Genomic DNA, 20,632 nt, shown 5'->3' on the forward strand with positions numbered 1-20,632 from the left:
AAAAAAAAATTAATCCTTGTTCTTCAAGAAAATCGTATTTTTGCTATGATTAGAACTTGTAACGTGATTCGGTCGTCTGTTATACGCTTCGAGTCGATGCATCGTAATTTGATTTTAATTTATCGTGTGCCTTCGAACTTTGATGGCTGAGCAGCCCTTTTTATGTCCTTTCCCGGTGCAGCCCCGCGCTTCCATCACGTCTTTTCTTGCCTCTGGTCTTACGTCATAAGACGAGATTCTGTAGTCTACACCTATTTCTTTTAGAGGCTTTTAATGCACGGAAGACTTTATATTTCTATGTAAAGAAGGTTTGTGATGTGTTCTTCAGACCCTTTCATTTAAATCTGAAATGTTCTTGCCAAGGACTTGTTTTGAATTAGAGGACGTTTTCTTTTCTAAGGTAGAAAACAATTACACACACGCGCGCGCGCGCACACACACACACACACACACACACACACACACACACACACACACACACGGTATATATATATATATATATATATATATATATATATATATATATATATATATGTATATATATATGCATATATATATATATATATATATATATATATATATATGATCAATTAATCCTTTCCGGAGGGAAATGGCTTGATCCTTCAGACAAGGATGCTGACTTGTAAAAACAGCTTAAATTCCCACGATAAAAGGGGATGAGGTGGGAGGGGGGGTGTAATTGCATTAGAAATCAAACTTCATCATATGAACACAACCTTCATCCGAAAACCTGAATTAACAGAACCTTGCTGATACCTGTCTTGCCGCATGAAATCTAACGCACCTGCGAGACGATATGAAGACACATAAATGCAGAAAGGAACTCGCGGCTTCGAGTTCGAGGGAGTTTCGAAGGAGAAGCGAGAGCGGCGGCATTATCGGGATCTAGGAGTTTACGGCCGTCAATGACAAAGAGTTGCTTGATATTGTCACAGTCATAAACTCGGGTTGGGAACCGTCGAAGAGAGAAAGAGAGTGGATTGGAAGTTGTGTTGGTAACAAGAAAACGAATTAGAAATGAAGAGGCTCTCTCCTTTTGCCGTCCTCTTCTCTTTCCATTTCTATTTTATTTTTCTCTCTTCTTGTATCATCCTTCATGCCCTCTCCTTTTTCCGTGTGTGTGTGTGTTTGTTCATCTAATCTAATTGTAATGTACAAGGAAAAAATGCTCATGGGCCTTGCCGTGTGTGTATACATTATGCATGTGTTCAATAATATATAAATTATTTATTTATTTCTCTTTTTTCTTTGCTTTCTAGCTGGTATCTTATATTATTCAAACTTGAATTTTTTTTAGAACTTGCATCTACATACTAATAGGCTCTTTTCCCCTAATAATGAAGTTACAAAACATAATGTCTTCAGTGCCGAGAGCTATGTAGTTTACATTTCATCCGCGCTTCTGTACCCGGCCTAGTTTACATCTCATCCATTCTCCTGGACACGACTTAACGGACGTGTCTTGAATGGTGAACACAAAGCTGTAGACAGTCCATGGTGGCATGATGTAGTAGGATTACGTGCATATGTTAACGACATTAGTATGGAGTTACAGATCTAGTGTGCAGCTGTACACTAAGCCACAGTGGTCATAAAAGTACAAATGTGAATTGATGGGTTGATAACTGTCATTGGATACTATGACTAAATAAGAAGCGTTCAGTGTGCATTAAGGGTGATGTGGCTACTTAGGAATATTGTATTTTAAACTTTTAGGATAATGAAAGGGTTTCTTTTAGGTGTGGCTGCCAGTGTGAACAAGAAAATTGTAATGAAATTGAAATTCCTTAAAACTGGCAGTTTCTGATCCAGGAGGACATGATCCCATTGGCAGTAAGGTAAATTTTACGCTGAGTTGATATATGTCTCATGACATTCCGTCAGGGGAAGGGGAGTGTAGTGGTGTAGTGGGTAGCGTGCTCTTCTGCGCCTTCAGAGTCCTTGGTTCGATTCTATTCTACTAGATACAAGACTATGTATTCGAAGCTTAATCACCCTTGTACCTTGTAGATTCTTACAACCTGTTTGTCTTCAGGTATCTTGTGTTTAATAAGGAAATCATGCCAGGATTTGTCAAGATATTCTCAAAGAAAGTGTGCACTCACAGGAAAAAAAAAAAAAAAAAGTCGTGAGAAGTGACGTCACAGTACAGGAACCGTCACGACGTTGACGTCACAGTAGGGGAATGTGTGAAAAAGAAATGGAAAAAGAAAAAAAAAGAAAAGAAAAAAGAATTACTGAAACCGGGATCCAGCAGGACCTATAGCGGGAGCCGTTGTATTCAACGTTATGACCCATAGTTTTGCCTCCTGACGCCTACGTGGGAAAAAAAAAAAAATCCTTTTTATATTTATTTTTGTTTTCCTCTTTTTACTATTTTTTTATTGTGTATTTCTTTGTCGTAATGTTTCTTTTTTTCTTTTTTTATTCTTCTAGATTTGGGAACATTTATTATTTTTTTTTACATGTCACCTTATATTACATATATACATATATATATATATATATAATATATATATATATATATATATATATATATGCGTGTGTGTGTGTGTGTGTGTGTGTGTGTGTGTGTGTAATTAATGCATAAGAAAGGAGAATGCAAGAGTCCATAAGGCATACACTAGGCAGTTCCATGATCCATTACCACCTATCGTCCCTATCCATAAAGTTACCTAACCTTCTTTTAAAACAACCGATAGTCCATTTTTTTCTCATTTAATGAAAAACTAAGAAAATGGAGAAACAATCACATAGAAATGAATATACGAGTAAGAGTAATTACTTAGGTACAGTGTGTACTTTTTCACATGAACCCCCAACACACACACGCACGCGCGCACACACGCACACACACGCACACACACACACACACACACACACACACACACACACACAAGACTCATGGCGCAGTTGGTAGAGTTCCCTGCTGCCACTACGGAGGTCCGGGTTCGAATCCCGCACAGGGCTGGAATAATTTCAGTATCGCTGCCATGCGGGTTGTTACTCCAACTCGTGCATTACCCATATACGGTCATATACGAGTTCTGAGCTCTCTTCCGGGAGGGGAATAGCTGTCGATCACAAGTCCAACACGTGATCCAAAGACCATGGTGAATCACACACACACACACACACACACACACACACACACCATCTGAACCCAAGCTGCTCACAGATCTAGCCCATTTTCAGACGGGTCTTCTTGGAGCTACCTTACCTCAGTGTCACTCAAGGAAATCCCCGTCGTAAAATAAAAGGTGCATAGTGTCGCTTGGCCAATGGGCAAAAGCAGAGGAAACGACTGAATGGAGAAGAGAGAGAGAGAGAGAGAAAATCTGACTTCTCACAAGTCTCCCCTCATCTGCTCTCTTTTCTTTCCTCTCGTTTCTCTCCCCCATTCTTCATGCATCTTCCCCTACCTCGTTCTTCTTCGCTTCCCGTCCCTTTCTCTTACCCTCTTTCCTCGCCTCTTTGCCCTCTTCCCTTCCCCTCCCCTCCCCCTCCCTTCCCTTCCCTTCTTTCCATTTTCTCTATCTCTTTTTCCTCTTTTTTCTTCTTCTTCTCTCCTCTTTCGTTCTGTCTCCTCTTCTGACAACCTCCCTCTCTTTCCTCTCTCCCAGCCTCTTCCTTTCTCCTCTTTCTTTCCAATCTCCCTCCCTCTCCATCCTCTCTCCCAGCATCTTCCTTTCTCCTCTTTCTTTCCAATCTCCCTCCCTCTCTTCATCTCCGTATCCCTCGTTATTTCACGGTTGCAGCCAGGAGGCACTGTGTCAGGGACACTTATCATTCAGTTAACCTGTCGTTGTTCATTTTGCTGACGATAACGAGGTAATGGTAATGCCGCTGATAATAATAATGTCATTTACGTGTTTCCGGCCGACCACGGACTCAGGAACTATCTTGGTCTTCTTAGGCCATACCAAGGGCTTTCGGGAGTGTGCAAGAATTATATATATATATATGTATATATATATGTATATATATATATATATATATACATACATACATCATACATACATATACCAAGGCTTTTTCCCCCTTACAAGGGAGGTAGCCAAAGGAGGAATAGTATAAGTGATCAGTATTCTTCCTTCAGTGGAGATTTAGTCTCAAGATGTGTGCTTCTGGTCCGTAGGGGCGCCACTAGAGTTCTAGAAATGGGAATAAAAGAAAAGGCGCCATATGGGTCGGAGGAAGCTGAACCAAGTTTTATTTATTTATTTATTTTTTCTACAGTGAAGGGACGAGCGAAATGGAAAACGGACAGAAAAGGAGAAAAGAGAAAGGAGAACTTTAGACGAAATGAAGAGAAAAAGGACGAAACATAGAGGAGATGAAAGAGATGGATACGGGTATCACTCGCACACGGGGGGCAGAAATAGACGAGAAATTGAAATGCGGTGCTATGAGCGATAACTTCAAAACAAAATGGCCTTCAAAACAAAATGGCCGAAACGATTTCCCATCACGGGGTATAGGTCTCGTGAAATGCCAAATATTTATTCTTTTGTTCTTTATTTAGATATTTGTTCACGTATTTATTTAGTTACTTATTTATATATACGTGTATAAGAATAATTGCTAATTGCGATATTCGTGTGGGTGTATGTTTGTAAGATAATGCTGTTTAACCAGTGTCCTATCAAGTGTGTAGATATTAATCATTGTCGCCAAATCATTCTATTCTGATGCATTGTGAGTGTTACTTATATTCCAAATAAAACGTGAAAATGTACCTTTTTTCCATATAAAAGTGAATATAAAGCAAGAATCTAACTCTAGATCAAGTTACAAGAAACAGCAACTAGATAGAAAAAAAATTGAGATGAGAGGGAATCAGGAAAACTGGGGAACTGTGACATCATCAGTGACATCACGATTGGGTTAGTGACGTAAACACTACGAACTGTGACATTATCAATGACGACACGATTGGACTAATGACGTCAACTTTGGGGAAAGTGACAATGGGATTGTAAGAGTGAAAACAACGCGGAAATTGGAGCTGGGGGGGGGGGAACGGGGGGAGTTTGACCCCTTTACAGCACGTGGGTGGGGATGAGGATAGGTTGGGGGAATCTATTGAATAATATCACCCAGAAACAGGAAGAATAAATATAGAAAATCGTCAGCAGCCCCAAGAATGTTAATCAGTTGATATTGTAAGTCGACATGCAAGCATTGTTCTTTCTCAGCTTAAGGTGTGTAGGTGGGGGGGGAGAGGCAAGAAGACCCTAAAAGGATGAATTGTTTGTTATGACTTGTGGGGCTTATCAGGTGAATGAAATGGCATGGCGTCTACAAAAAAAGGCAAATTTAGAGTAGATATATACACTATCACTTGTCACGTGCTAGCGTAGGTTCGAGTCCTTAGCTGTACCATGTTTCATTTTCTGCATGTTGGCCTCCTCGAGTCTCGATGTTGATGGCTTACAATTAAAGTGAATTGTGGTTGATAAGAATGTATATGTATATATATATATATATATATATATATATATATATATATATATATATATATATATATCGCTTTTTATCCTTCCCTCTTCCTTCGTGTCCTTCCAAGTGATTTGCTTTACAGACTTCGCTAGTTCCTGCTGCCTTCCTCGTCTTTTAACTTTTTCCCATTCTTTCATTCTCTCTTTTTTTTTTCTCCATCTTACTCTTTACGTTTACTCCTTCGTCCTCTTCTTTCTCATTCTTTCCTTCTTATTCTTTCGAACTCCCTCCCTTCTTCCTTCTTCAATTTCTTTTCTTTCTGTTGTCACCATCCTATTTTCGGCTGCTTTTCTTCATCTCTGTCATCCCGTCACCCTTCCCCCCTCACCCTTCACCCCTCCTCACCCTTTCCTTCCCAAATCAACCCGTTTTCTATTTCTTTTCTCTCCTAACCTTCTCTCTTTTCTGCCATCTTCACTCTTTTCTCCCTCCTCACGTTTTCTTTGGTCCCTCTGTTCCACCTACCTGGGCCCCCTCCCCGTTTTCTTTGGTTCCTCTGTTCCACCTACCTGGGCCCCCTCCCCGTTTTCTTTTACCGTTCACCGTTGTCCCCACACTCCCTCTAATGCCCTCCCATGTGGAAAAGCTGAAGCTCGCGATCCCCCCCCACCTCTCTCTCTCTCTCTCTCTCTCTCTCTCTCTCTCTCTCTCTCTCTTCTTTATCAACCTACCTTCCCCCCCCCCCCGTCTCGTTCATGTTTGATGCCCGTCTTCTTCATTTCGGGATGCGAGAGCCTTCTCCGATGAAAGAGGTATTTGTTTGTCGCACTTGATGTTCCTCGAGTGTCAGACCCCAACCACCTCCACCATCTTTGTCTTCCTCCTCGTCCTCCTCTCCTCTTCCTTTTTCCCCCTCCTTCCTCCACTTCCTCATCTTCGTACTCTTCATCTTTCGCCTCCAGTGTTGTTGCTCTTGCAAGAATGTACGCGTGCGCGCGCGCGCACACACACACACACACACACACACACACACACACACACGCACACTCACACACACAATTACACATGTGTGCCCGCGCCCGTACAGTCTTTCGCCGATTGTTTTTTTTTTTTCCACCTTGTTCTTCTCCATCCCTCGCCTCACGTTCCTGCACCTTCGTTTTCCCCAGTTCGTAACTCCTCTTGTAACACGACTATTTGTCTCCCCTCTCCACGGTGTGTCTCGCCCTTCATCTTCATCCAGATGTCACGTCACAAGAGAGACCAAAAGAAATCTTAGCCCTCCATTGTCTCTTATCCCCGGCGATGTCTCCCGAAGAACGAGGGTCCTTGAAACGCGACCGTTCTTCAGGTCTCCCCTTGGTTCTTGGGTCTTTCTCCACTTATCTGTTACTCGATCTGCGAGGTTCCTCGCGGGTTCTGTATCAGATCAAGTCGATGTGTATCTTCTTAGTAGTTGCGTGTATTCTAAATGAAAACACCGTATACTCTGAGCCTTAACCAGTGGCTGTTATGTGTTGTTTTTGTTCCGCCAAGAATTCTCCCACAAGACCCTCCAGAATCGATCTCTTTTCCGCTCCCACCGGCATTGCTCATGACTCCCCCGATTTTGTCATCCATCCGTCATTTCTTTCGTCCCTTCACTTCTCGCGGCCCATAACCAATCTTCTTACTTCTCTGCCATTCTTGCCGCTCATCCATCATTCCTCCTTCCTCTAACCTCGCCTCCCTTCCTCCCTCCCTCCCTCTCTCTCTTCCTCCCTCTTGGTCCTCGGTGATGCCTTCCGACCCTGTAGCGCTCCCTCACAACTCCGCGTTCTTCTCAAACTACAATCACGACTTTCGTCAAGTCGCCTTGCCCTCGGTTTTGTTCTGTTTCTTTTGTCCCGCCTCCATTATTTTCGTCTGTGAATGTGTGCGCATGTACTTGTGTACACATACACCTATTTATGTATATATGTATGCTGAGACATTCTGACAGGTTGACGTAAGCGGAGTAGGAAACACAGGAGTCTTAGTCTTGAGTTTATTCCTGACTAGTTTCGCAGGTATGCTTTTCCTTTGAAAAAGCATACCTGTGAAATTAGTCAGGAATAAACTCGAGACTAAGACTCCTGTGTTTCCTACTCCGCTTACGTATATATGTATGCATACATCGCGTTTGTTTTTGTGAAAAGGCATCTAAGTTAGATAGCAATGTATCGCCATTGTTGCCCAAGGGTTCAAAGAAAACGGTGAGGAGCCTACGTCAGGATCTCGTAGCTGCGGTCAGAGACGCCACCTCTACCCTTGGGATCGGATAGAAGTGCGGGATTCGAACCCACAACTAAGCGAATGCAAGACCAACGCGTTTCCGATTCCGCCAGCAGCGCACTGGCCCATGTAAAGTGAAGGTGTGTGTAGGTAGACGACCTCCGTTTATCCGCGGATAATTGAAATGGCGCAATCTCAGGAATACCCTTTCATATGGAGAGCTTAACAAGTGTATGACCTTGCCAACGGTTTATCTTGGAAATAAATGCATTCAGGTGAATGGATTAGGCAAGTATTGCAAACGGAACGTGGAATGGTAAACAAGTGTAGCACAATCTTACAAGGGTATATAAAACTACTGAAATGTTTTTAAATAAATGTTCGTGAAAACGTCCATCATGTAGTTACATCGTGGATCTCTCTCCAACTGGAAAGTTATGGAATAACCAGAGACGCTTACTCTAGAATCCAGAATCACGTTGTTTCCAGTTTAAGTAACCAGAAAAGCATCCAGGAAGGATGCAGGACAGTAGACCAAGTACATACATATACCAAGGCTTTTTCCCCCTTACAAGGGAGGTAGCCAAAAAGGAAAAGGCATAAAATCATTCCCACCCATTCCATCCCTGAATACACTCCACACCCCTCCACCCTCCCTCTTATCTTAGCACCTCCTGGATGACGGGGCATCCCTGCACCTTGTCCACTGCCCTGGGTCAGAAGCAGTGTTGCAAGACGCAGCACATCCACAGCAAGGCCGCTTCATTAAATCGGCGACCCCCCCTCTCCGTCTGCTAAAAATATTTGGAGAAAGGTTTCGCCTCAGGAAGATGGATGATCATATGAAACGTTCTGTTCGTATATTCTTTTAAGTAAAGTCTGTAATGTTTTAAGGTTTTTTGGTGAATACGTTTCTCGTCGTGATATTAACGTATTTTTTTCCTCTCTTTGCAGACCAAGAAGCATAACCCCAACCACATCAAGCGGCCCATGAACGCCTTTATGGTCTGGTCGCAGATGGAGCGTCGCGAGATCATAAAGTTCGCGCCTGACATGCACAACGCAGAGATCTCCAAACAGCTCGGACGGCGATGGAAGATGCTCTCTGAGGAGGAACGCCAGCCGTATATACAGGAAGCGGAGAGGCTGCGTGTTCTGCACATGCAGGAGTACCCTGACTACAAGTACAGGCCCCGCAAGAAGGCCAAGGGAAGCTCTGGCAGTAGCAGCCCAACCTCGTCCCCACCCACATCGTCGTCGTCGCACAAGGGAGTCGAGAAGGGACGTGTAACCAAAGCGAAGGAAAAGACTCACCACCACCACAGTAACAGCGTGCTCAAAGGCGTCAAGCTCACAGCCGACCCTGCCAGGGCCCAGCTCACCACAGGCCTGTCGACTATTAATCATAATAAGCTCAAGCTAAAGCTCAAGATAGACAAGAAGTTTAAGGACTCGATCCGTAACAGTACTATGTACGTGCCCATCGCCCAGTGCACCTCCCCTGCCGAGGTCCCCACCACACCTCACGAGATGCCTGCATCCCCCGAGAGTGCGTCCCTCTACGACGACCACGTCTCCACCACAACGCCAACCACACGCACCTTGTCCCAATCCTCTGCCAGGAGCGTCGGCAGTCACCGTTCCTCTTCCAGTAGCCCCTCTCCAGTCAAAGAACCCTTCACGTATGGGGTCTTCACCATCAAGAGCGAACCGGGTTTGACCTCCCTTCTCCCTGAGCCTCTCATCACTTCCACAACCCGCTCCGACCACGACCACAGCGATGACAGCTGTGATTCGGACTCTGACGATGATGAGCTCTACACCAGGAGATCTATCAAGGACGAAGTCTTCGCGCCGAAGTTGGAACCCCCATCACCACTCAAGGAGGCGAAAAAGAAGTCCTTGAAAGCAGACATTAAGATCGAACCCTTAGACATTAAGCAAGAGCCCATGGAGCACCCGCTTGCCGATCTCGACTCCATCACCGATCTTCTACAGATGCCGAACGATTTTAAAGTGGAAGTCGATGAACTCAATTCTGGTCTTGACTTCGACGCAGTCTCTACTTCATCTGGATCTCATTTCGAATTTTCTGATGTCTCTGACATGCTCAGTGATATCGGCGTCAGCAATGACTGCTGGGCTGATATCGGCATCATAAACTGTTAGGTGAAGGTGACTGAAGAGATCAAAACCACGCCCCTAAAGTAACAGCGTCGCCCTCGATGTGGCTCGTGATATTCTGATAGCCTTCAGACGTAGGTGTCCTAGTAGCCAGAGAACGGGAAACGAGATCGTCTTCTCTCAACGTAGGACGAAGAATTTCTGCTGTTACTCGTAACCACGAAAGCAGTAACTGCCAGTCAGTGTCCGTGATGTGGGAGAGAATAAAAATAATAAAGTTTGAACGCCAGTTAGAAAGTTGGAAAGTGTGTGAAGCAATGTTCAATGTAGCAGGCAGTTCCAGGAGCCTAAATAATAAGGCGGCATCTTGGGTTCGCCAGGCGGAAATGGAGGGTTGAGGTTACATACCTTTGACAAGAGAAAGACAATGCTGATTTGTGTATTGCAATAGCCAAACTGAAAATAAAAAATATATAAAAAAAATTACACAGGAGAGGAAAGATATGACGACGTCGTAATGTGTCCAGATTTGAATGGGAGATTTCTAAGTGCTTGAAAATTCTGGAATTTTTGTTTAATTTGGTTCCATAAATTCTGTAGAGTTTAGCATTTAAGAAAAACAAAAAAGAAGAAAAAAAAGGAGAGTTGTCAGAGGTACAGGAGTGTATTCAACAAAGATATGCGAGTACTTGGTGAAATCGTCATTTTTGTGTTTGTTAGACTTGTTTCGTGAGGAAAATACTTAGACTTACGTTTTGTGAAGGATTTACCTATTCCCATCTAAACTAAATTTAGTCATAAACATATTAATGATAAAATAGATTTAATCAAAGTGCCAGTTACGCAGTCTGGGTCAGTATCACCGGCAAGCAAGCAAGCACGGAAGTTGGCAAGCAAAACAAAGACAGAACTAATACTGAAACAGCTGTCCTGCTGCGCAGCAAAGGCGTTCAGTCTTAGGAAATGTCTAAGTTCACACATAGAACTTAATGTTAAGTATATTCACTCTTTTTCTCTTTTCCTCCCGTACTCTTCCCCCCCCCCCATTGTCTTTCATCCTGTCTTTTTATTTTTCCTAATTCTACATCCTATTGTCCTCGTTCATAAACTTCACTGTCACTCCTTCTGTCCTACTCTCTCGTTCTTTCGCACTTTTTTTCCGTTTTTTTCCCCCGTTTTCTGTGAGCGTGTGTACGCTTAACCAATTGCACTCTCTTCATGAAAAGAGTCATAAAAAGATCTCTGCTCTTCGATTCGAAACAGGAACAAAACTGACCGCAAGAAAGGGAAACGAAAGCAAATGTAACGACTTAAAAAAAAAAAAAAAAAATTGATACCTGCCGAAGAACAATCAGCGAAAGATAAATATCATACTACAAACTAAATCATTAGCTACATGACATTCTCCGTGTTAGTTCGATTCTGTTAAGTCTCCATCAAGGTGGAGTAGATAGGATGTCCCTTCACTGGCAAAATAGTAAAATAGGCTACCTCTGGATTTGAGCCGAACCCTGTTTCTAGTCTCTCTCTTCAGGTTACCCAAAAATGTAACATTTTTTTTATTATTTTTTTTAAACATACTGATGGGCATTTTGATCACGTGTACTCCGTACGTTAGTACACAATGCGCCACTTGATACATATACAACTTAGTCCACCCAATAAGCCAGCCGATCGTATTTCAGAAACCAATTTCATTTTTGTATTTGTTGACGTTAGAAGGAGCATGGGAGGAACGGTTTTATTAATATATTTTTTTTTCTCATAGGAACACAATAACAAGCATTTATACCCTCCGTCTTTCGATAGCATTTACAGTAAGGAATCGCATATACATCAATTTTGCAATTACAAAACCAACTACTTCTCTGGACAGCGACAGAACAGCAACAGAAATACCATTATAATAATAATAATGATAATAACAACTTTCCAAGCCATTACTCAACTGCAACCACCAATGCCATAACCGCCTCCTCCATCTAAAAAATCATCAATGTTTCTCTATTCATCATTTTTTATCATCATCGTTGTAACCAGTCTGATATTCGACCCTTTTCACAGTCATTCGGGATCGTAGTAGCGACAACCAAATAAGCAAGGCCAACCACCCCTTACGAAGTGCAGGTTCCACAGTTAGGGCGTGCAAATGAACTTAGGGATTTTTTGTGAACACCTTGGAATGGATGTAACGTTCTCATCCGTACGTGTTCATTCACCCGTTTGCCGGCATTGGGCCGTAGTACTGAAGACTTTGAAGTAGTAGCTCTGGCGACAGAAAATCGGCCCTCCATTGGTTTTGGTAAGCTCGCAAACGAACCTGATATCGACTGTGAAAACGGTCCACTAATTGTTTCCTGCCGCTGTGGTAGGGTTTTGAGACCAAGGCAGTGGCGCCCACCTACTTTAGATCCGTATCTCTGACTGACTGCGTGTCCATAAATGTCGTGGAAATGTAAAATCTCTTTAGTCTGTATAACGTAGTAGTGGATCGAACTCGGTGGGGCCCACTGTGTATTTTCACTGTAATCATCAGTATTGCTGCTGTGTGTATATACATATATATATATAAATATATAAAACGACCATAACGATTCACCACTTTGACCATTATGATCATACGTGTCTCTTATTGTACCTTGATATAGGGTTTTCCTCTGCAAATTCTTATCATACCGCAGCAATGTACTACTACTACTACAACTACTACTACTACAACTACTGCTACTTCTTCTACTACTACTACTACTACTACTACTGCAAACACACCACTTCTCTTACAACAACATCCACTTCTATTGTAACTATGTGCTGTTGTATAACCACTCGTAATTGTTGTAACTTATATTTCTTCTACCTCTTTAGATACTGTTTCTACAAACAACTGTCACTATTGTACTACTGTTTGTTGGCCATGTGTTCGCTTTTTTCTATTTATTTTTTTCCTAACTGACCATCGAAATTTTCAAATAACGTTTTGGGACGATATTAGACATCATCAGCAGGAGATGTACTGCACACTATATATCAGTGGTTCTTAGCCTTTTGAGTACCGCTAGTGACCCAAAATTCTGCCATTTATATACCAAGACGACCTATGTCGTCATTCATACCTGAATTTGCCATCCAGATTTTTAATAACAACCATCTAGGTTGCTAGGTTAAGAAAATGCCGTATATGGATGTTAACAGTTCACGTCAGAATAAGATGACTTAACTTTAAGTATAAACTAAAGCGTAGATCGCTATTAGAAACAGTTTATTTGGGGAGAAATCCTCAGACCTTCATGTGGCCCAGTTAGAGAAGGGTCGTGTCTTGTAGGCGAGGAGCTACTGGTATAGAGTGTGGTGCGGCTATCAGCAGACTACTTAACGGAGAGCGTTAGAGTATAGTAAGGGGCGTACACGATCTGTTGCGCCCCTTTGTACGAGCTCTTCCGTTCCTCTGGATGTAATAGTCTGGTGTTGTGTCCTCTTGTTGGACTGGTCGTCAGCCATCGTTCCTGAATGTAATAGATTACTTTAGTTCGAAGAAAACTGTTTTAGAATTCCTAGTGATCAAAGATTCGCTCCATAGATTCGAAACGCATCGACATGACGAAGACAAATGAGATACGAAAACCGAATTACTTGGAAAGTTACAACTTAATCATAGCAGTCTTTGAATTTTGAGAATTCTTCATTAGTGTTGTTTTTTATCATTTATATTGTAACTTGTTATTACAAAGTCGATATTGTTGTTATCAGTTACATCACTCTGAACGATCTGCAGTGTCTTCCTAAGAAAGTACAACAAGTGACTTGCCTGGCTGCGTGGGGTCGCCGCGCTCACGAGGATAATAGAGAGAACAATACGTCATTCTCCCCCTCCACCCGACCCCTAATTATTTCCACCCGTTGCAACCCCTACGCTTTGTTATTATAGTGTTATGGAATGCTGTTGATACCCTTGTTCAAACGCACAAAGAATTGCAATAGAACTTTTTGTACTGAGGGCTACATATGAATAGTAATAATTCATAGAAATTCTGTCTACGGGACTTTTTCACAAAGGTACCATCATTTCTTTCCTAGTTAAGAATCGCTTGTATTTTTTTTTCTTTTTTTTTTTTCATTGTTCACTTAATTAGTTTCTTCTTGGCTTTCACTGTCTCCGCCATCGGTGCCCTGTTTCCAGCCGGCAAGTTACCTTAACCTCACATCCCATAACTCCGCTGCGGGAAGAAACCTTAAACCCTTTATGACACTTTGGAAGTTAGCTATTCCCTCACCCCAACAGCCCACGTCAGAATTCTTGTCTGTTTTGTCTCCGTGATATTTTAATCTTCTTTCTGCCTTGGGGCCTGGTAAAGATCGACTTGGGAAACGCATGGAAATGGGTGAGGCGAGGAAGGAAGAGGAGGAAGAGGAGGAGGAGATGACTGATAAGACAAAGGGTCTTGAAGGGTTGAGGCGGACCCAGCGTACTCGAAACTTGAGTCATTCCATGAGATTTATGCACGAAAATCTATTTGATAGAAAAAAAAATATTTTCCTCTGTCACAACCTAATTGTATTATCATTATTAGTATTATTACTACTATTATAGACCGCATTTCCATAATTTCACTGGACTTCCCTCCCTATCTCTACTTGTCACACTTTTTTCAAACTGTCACTCTTAGGAACCAATTAATATAGTCAGTTGTTGAATGTCTGTGAAGGGGTTAAGTTTTAAATAGAGCGGAAGGGTTTAATATATACTCCCTACTTGTACTTAGGTTAAACAAGGATACCGAATAGAACTGGTCTGGATTAGAACCATTTAAACACTGGATGAGGTATGAGGTCTATAAAGTCCTCTCTCTTTCTATTTCTCTCTTTTTTTTTTCTTTTTTTTTTAATTACCACTATTTCGATTTTTATATAGAATTCTTGTCATAATAATCATATGTGGCGTTCAGTTTCTGATGTTTATATAAAAAAGTGGAAATAGATATGAATATAGGTATGTATTCCGCTACTTAATATTGTGTTACTTAAAAATAATAAAAAAAAATTCTGAGAATGTAGGTCACAATATTGGTTGATCTAGGGTGTGTTATTAGAATCTCTCATTACACAGACGTTCCTAATTAATGTTGGCACTTAGTAGAGATCGTAATTGGTAAAAAGTGGAAAGTGTTTTTTTTATATAGAAGAAATACTAAGGCCTGCCATGACTCTAACTAATAATGATAATTCTGGTCTAGTTGTGGATTCCAAACGCACCCTTGAATTACAAGATCTGATTTTTTTTTTCTTTTTTTTTTCTTTTTATGATGCGTCGTCCTTTCACCATTTTCTGTGATGAAGACCAAGATAGGCCTGTGAGCACTACAATAATTTCATTTTTTTAACGTGGTTATCATTTCATTTTTTACTGTGATTTTTGTGATCACAAAACGAAGTGCATATAACAACCTGGTGTCGCGAAAAAAAGATAAATAAATCAAAGTTGAAGGTCTCGAAGTTTATGGGAATTTGCAAATGAATATTTCTGGAGCACGTGACAAATGACTTGGTACTTCTTCTGTTTGTATGGTTACAATGTTTGTGTGTATTTATCTGACAAGTAGGTTTTTTAATACCCGCCTTCTTAACAGACCTTGTTTATATATATATATTTTTTGTTAAACTGTTCATTAACTTCCCAAGCTTCATTGAAGACCTTCAACTGTCTGGGTGATATCAGGAACCCTTGTGATGGTTTGTTTTTCGGTACTCGGTGCTGTTAACGTCTCTGTTCCCCTAAGCAAGTGCAAAACTTTTAAGAAAAGAACCCGGGAGGCAGAGTTTATCTACATGTGTTTCCAAGGAGCATTTAGGTAACATTGCATTACAGAGTGGGCACAGGAAGTCAATACGCTGCCACAAACTGTAATTCTTTCCACTTGTTGTTCACATTCAGCTGCTAGAGGAACCTTGACGTTACAAAGGCACGGAGACCCAAGGACCTTGACATCCCAACCAACTCTGGAACAACGCAAGCCTTAATAACTTTTTCAAGGCAGCTAGTCAAACAACATTTTGCCTCTCTTTCCTCTGTACATAATGTTAAATGACGTTGTCTTATTATAATTATTATTATTCTAATTATTTTCCAATTGCAATGTTTTGGTGGTTGTACATACGTTAAATACTAGGGGACCGAATCCCCTCTCCCCCCTCCCCCCACCCCTTTTTGTATGAAAGACCTAATGTACAGTCCATAGAAGTTTAGACGTGTACCACCTAATGTATAGAAGATATGTACATAAGAAATTTAGCTGTGAAATATTATTAAACAATTGAATTATATAAATATTTGCTCTTCAATATATTAAATGAGACCATCAATCAATGACTTTTTTTAAAAAGCCATAGCGCATCTTTGTGGCAATGATGACTTGGAAGTAATGCAAAGTGTGGCCTACTGTGCTAGGTCACGATGATGATGATTGTTTAAACTCGTCGCGTTAATGTCAAGGTGCCTATGGTATAAAAAAAAGCACATGACCCGAGGTTCAAGTCTCTTTCTGTCTCTCACTCACACAACTTATCATCATTGCCAGCACACATGAGTTATGGCTGGTCAAACAAAAAATAAAAAATGAAAATCATAAATCCTAGGCACCCTGGAGTGTATGAGAATGAAACTGATTGGCATATCGCCTCTCTTATATGATGCATAATGTATATACACATATATGTATACATGCGTATGTGTATATGCGTACATTATACGCATGTATAGAGGTATGTGGGTATATATAAGTACATGTACATGTGTGTGTATATATATGTTTATATATATATTCATGTATATGTACATACATGAATAATACATATATGTATTTGCATATGCATGCTTATATACTGTATGTATATATACATCTATTTGTTGATATGTAAACATACATGTACACACAAACATTTATATATACACACATATGCCTTTGTGTGTATGTGTGTGTGCTTTTTTTTACTAAATAGATTAAGAATTAAAGTGTCTTGGTGCCATTTTACTATCTTAACATTGTTGGTCAAAAGTACAGCAGAAACTGGAAGGAAATCCAGATGCCCCTCCCCCCACCAAAACATTTGCGGGCCCTTGTATTTGCAGAAGGGTGGTTGTGTATGTGCTGAAGAAAAAAAAATGTGAAAAAAAAGCAAGATTGTCATTTGTACAAAGTGTATTTTTATTAGCAATTTATCCTATGAAATACAAAGTGTTTGATAGAAAGATTTTGGTTTCTTTATCCCCCTTATGCCTTAAAGATTACTGTCATGGAGAATATATTATATATATAATATATAATATATATATATATATTGCCTTTTTCACAAAGGTTACCTTTCTAGTTGTAATCAGTAAATTTCTTCATTTGGAGATTATACATAGATTGCCCTTTTTATTTTATCATCATTTCATAAAGATAAAACAATTTTTAATTTTCATAGACTATTAAAATGGATATTAGTTAAATGACTGAAATGCTTACAAAATATAAATTTGCTGCCATGAGTTCACTTTAAGATAAATCTTTTTCATTTGCAACTAGAAAGCCACATTTGTGTGAATAATGGTGACTTGGCCTGTGTATGACTAACATGCAAAAAACATGCATGGTCAGAAATCGAGTTTTGAAATAGTCTGCTTGTCTAGATTATGAGCAACAAGAAATATATACAAGTAAAAAAGAAAATAATTAGCAAATTAATTAAATTGAAGATAAGACAATGTGATGAAAAAAGACAAGTATTTAGACATGAAACAGTAAAGAACAGTACTATATATAAGCTGGATCTTGCTACATTACTTAGCTGTATAGAATATTAAATGATCAGAAACTGATTTTGAAATGCAGTCTGCTTGTCTAGATTATGAGCAACAAAGAATATACAAGTAAAAATGAAAATAATTAGCTAATTAATTAAATTGAGGATAAGACATAAAGCAGTAAAGGACAGTACTATATATAAGCTAGGTCTTACTACATTGCCAAGAAATATATACAAAAAAGAAAATAATTAGCAAATTGATTAAATTGAAGATAAGACAATGTGATGAAAAAAGACGTATTTAGACATGAAACGGTAAAGAACAGTACTATATGTAAGCTGGATCTTGCTACATAGCTGTATAGAATATTAAGTGATCAGAAACCGATTTTGAAATGCAGTCTGCTTGTCTAGATTATGAGCAACAAAGAATATACAAGTAAAAAAGAAAATAATTAGCTAATTAATTAAATTGAGGATAAGACATAAAGCAGTAAAGGACAGTACTATATATAAGCTAGGTCTTACTACATTGCTTCTGACCCAGGCAGTAGGCTGGAAAGAGGGATGGCCCTTCTTCAGCACGGAGCTAAGATAAACTGGAAAATGGAAAACAAAAGGATGAAGAGTTGGTGTAAACCTTGGTTGTCTATCTGCCTTATGAGGGAGAATAGGCCTTTTGGTATATGTAAACAATCAGTGTATACCAAAGTACGAGTATTATTTCACATTCACGAAGAATTTTTTTTTTTTTTTTTTTTTTTACAAAAAACACAGCCTAATAAACAAGAACAGGCTGTGTCAAAATCTACAGTGTTCATCTACACACATTAACGAATTCATGTGAAAAATTGAAACCTACACACAGGAACCTTCACATCTATCTGTATCACACATATCCTACTGTCTTGACCAGCGTTTCTCAACCAGGGTTCCCCGGAACCCTAAGGTTCCGCAAAAGGTCCCTAAGGGTTCCGCGGGAACAAGTGAGATAAGCTAATGCACTTTTGATTTCTTATTTAATTTCATATACGTAATATAATTAAACACGCACGACATATTCTTGGTTATTGTATATAGACACCATCCTATCTAACCTATTATTACGATGAAAATAAAATGAGAAAGATATGGTACTTGTTTTTTGTTTTTGTTTTTTTGTGCATGGGTTCCTTGAGACATGCAATTTATCTTAATGGTTACGCAAGGGTAAAAAGCTTGAGAAAACGCTGGTCTAGAACATAAGAATCCTCAGGAGCAATTTACTCTACAGTTAGTCAACCCCTCTGGCCAAGACCACACACCCACAAGCACACAAATAAAAAATCAGTCATAATAAGAACATAAGATCATAAGAACATAAGAATAAAGGAGACTGCAAAAGAACAAATCAAACAAACTGAGAGGTTGCTGTTGTCATAGACTATCTTACCAGCGCGTCTATCCTCAAACTTACAAGTATATCAAAACAAGCAACCCCAGAACATATTCTTAGAGAAAATTCCTAAGCTCCAAGTCACACCGTTCAGGTCATCACCGAACTCTAGGATAGAAACGCTAGTAAACTACAATCTATAACACCAAACCAACAAGCTCTGAAGCAGTATTGGCAAAGGAATGAACCCGCTTCCAGCCATTGTATGCCCCATGGAACGCACTAGTAAACTAGCGTCTATGCCAGGGGTTCTCAATAGGGGTGAAATTCACCCCCAGGGGGGGAATTTTGGGCTTTCTGGGGGTGATTTGTGACCACAGTCAGTTTACGCGGCTAGGAAAGCAATTATAGGTTTTGGCCTATCTGGCCTGTCACCTGGGCTGGAATTATACTAATATGGGAAAAATATATACTAATTTGGAAAAAATAAAAGGGTTTTTAGTAATATTTGCATATTATTTAGAATGCACTTTTTGAAACAGGCAATCTTGGAAAGGAGGGGGGAATGACATTCAGACAAATGGTGAAAGGGGTGAATGGGCCAAGTAAGGCTGAGAACCCTTGGTCTATGCCATTGTATGCCCCAGAAATATACAACACAAAAGACAAAAATTGGGAATTCTATATTGCTTATAATTAATACAATACAGACATCAGTATGGAATTTAGTTTGTGAATTACCTAGAGGATAATCCAGGGATCGTTGTCGGTTGTCTTGAGGCCAGAGAAACCAGGCTGATGTAAGTCTGTCTTAAAAAAATTACAAAATATTCTGGTCAGCCAATAGGTATTTGTCTCAAGTGATAATCTCGAATATTCATATTGTGGTATAGAATATTGAGTTAATTGATAATAAGAAATTGTTTGAAAACGTCACTTCTTCAAATGACCAAATTGTGATGACAAGAGATCCAACCAAAAGCAAATTGTCCAAGATCTAACATTTACTGACATTTCCACTGCAGCAAAACGACGTATATGAATTGAAGTTAACTTGCACATCAAGAAACACTGTTAGCAAGCTGGATTCTGTACATCAAAGAAACTGTCAAAAGTCTCTTCCAAAGCTTACCGACTCCATCTCTTTTTGCTTTATCAGTTGCTCATGGGCAGTGAGGATCTAGATGCGCTTTAAAGAGGAGGTCTGGAACGGTAGGGAGGTGATCCCCTCCGACGTCCACTCAAAGGCGCGTGTCGTTGATCCCAAATATATTAAAAAAAAAAGTTGCTCTGGAAGGTTCAGGTGAGGAAAGTGATCTGAAAAAACGTAATTCAGCCTCAATAGATACAAAGTAATGCGTATAAGTAAAACAATACCAATTCTAATTACATGTTATGCAAAAAAAAATGTATCAAAGGGAAGAGGGAAAAAGATCTTGCTGCAGTTTCATTATCCGTGCGCTTTTATATCAATTAAGCATTGAATTACGGTGTCGGAGGTAGAAAAAATTTAGGGGCTAACAACGCCATCGGTCAGCTTCAAAAGCCGACCTGTTATAAACAGATCATATACATCATTAGTCGGTTCTAATTTCGAAAAAAATTCTGTTTCTCTTCGGACCTTTCTCGCTGAAG

General features: G+C 40.1%; 1 protein-coding gene across 1 annotated transcript in view; it reads left to right on the forward strand.

Annotated features, from left to right (window-relative positions):
• Nucleotides 1-17,083, forward strand: part of LOC143033859 (uncharacterized) — a 110,119-nt gene extending 93,036 nt beyond the window's left edge. Inside the window, exon 2 of the mRNA XM_076199422.1 lies at nt 8,671-17,083. Within this exon, the coding sequence (XP_076055537.1) occupies nt 8,671-9,885 (1,215 nt within the window). The 3' untranslated portion in view covers nt 9,886-17,083. The remainder of the gene's footprint in view (nt 1-8,670) is intronic.
• The last annotated feature ends 3,549 nt before the right edge of the window (nt 17,084-20,632 follow it).

This window comes from Oratosquilla oratoria, chromosome 16, assembly GCF_046742065.1.
Source record: "Oratosquilla oratoria isolate Oo_2021 chromosome 16, ASM4674206v1, whole genome shotgun sequence".
Lineage (NCBI taxonomy): Eukaryota > Metazoa > Arthropoda > Malacostraca > Stomatopoda > Squillidae > Oratosquilla > Oratosquilla oratoria.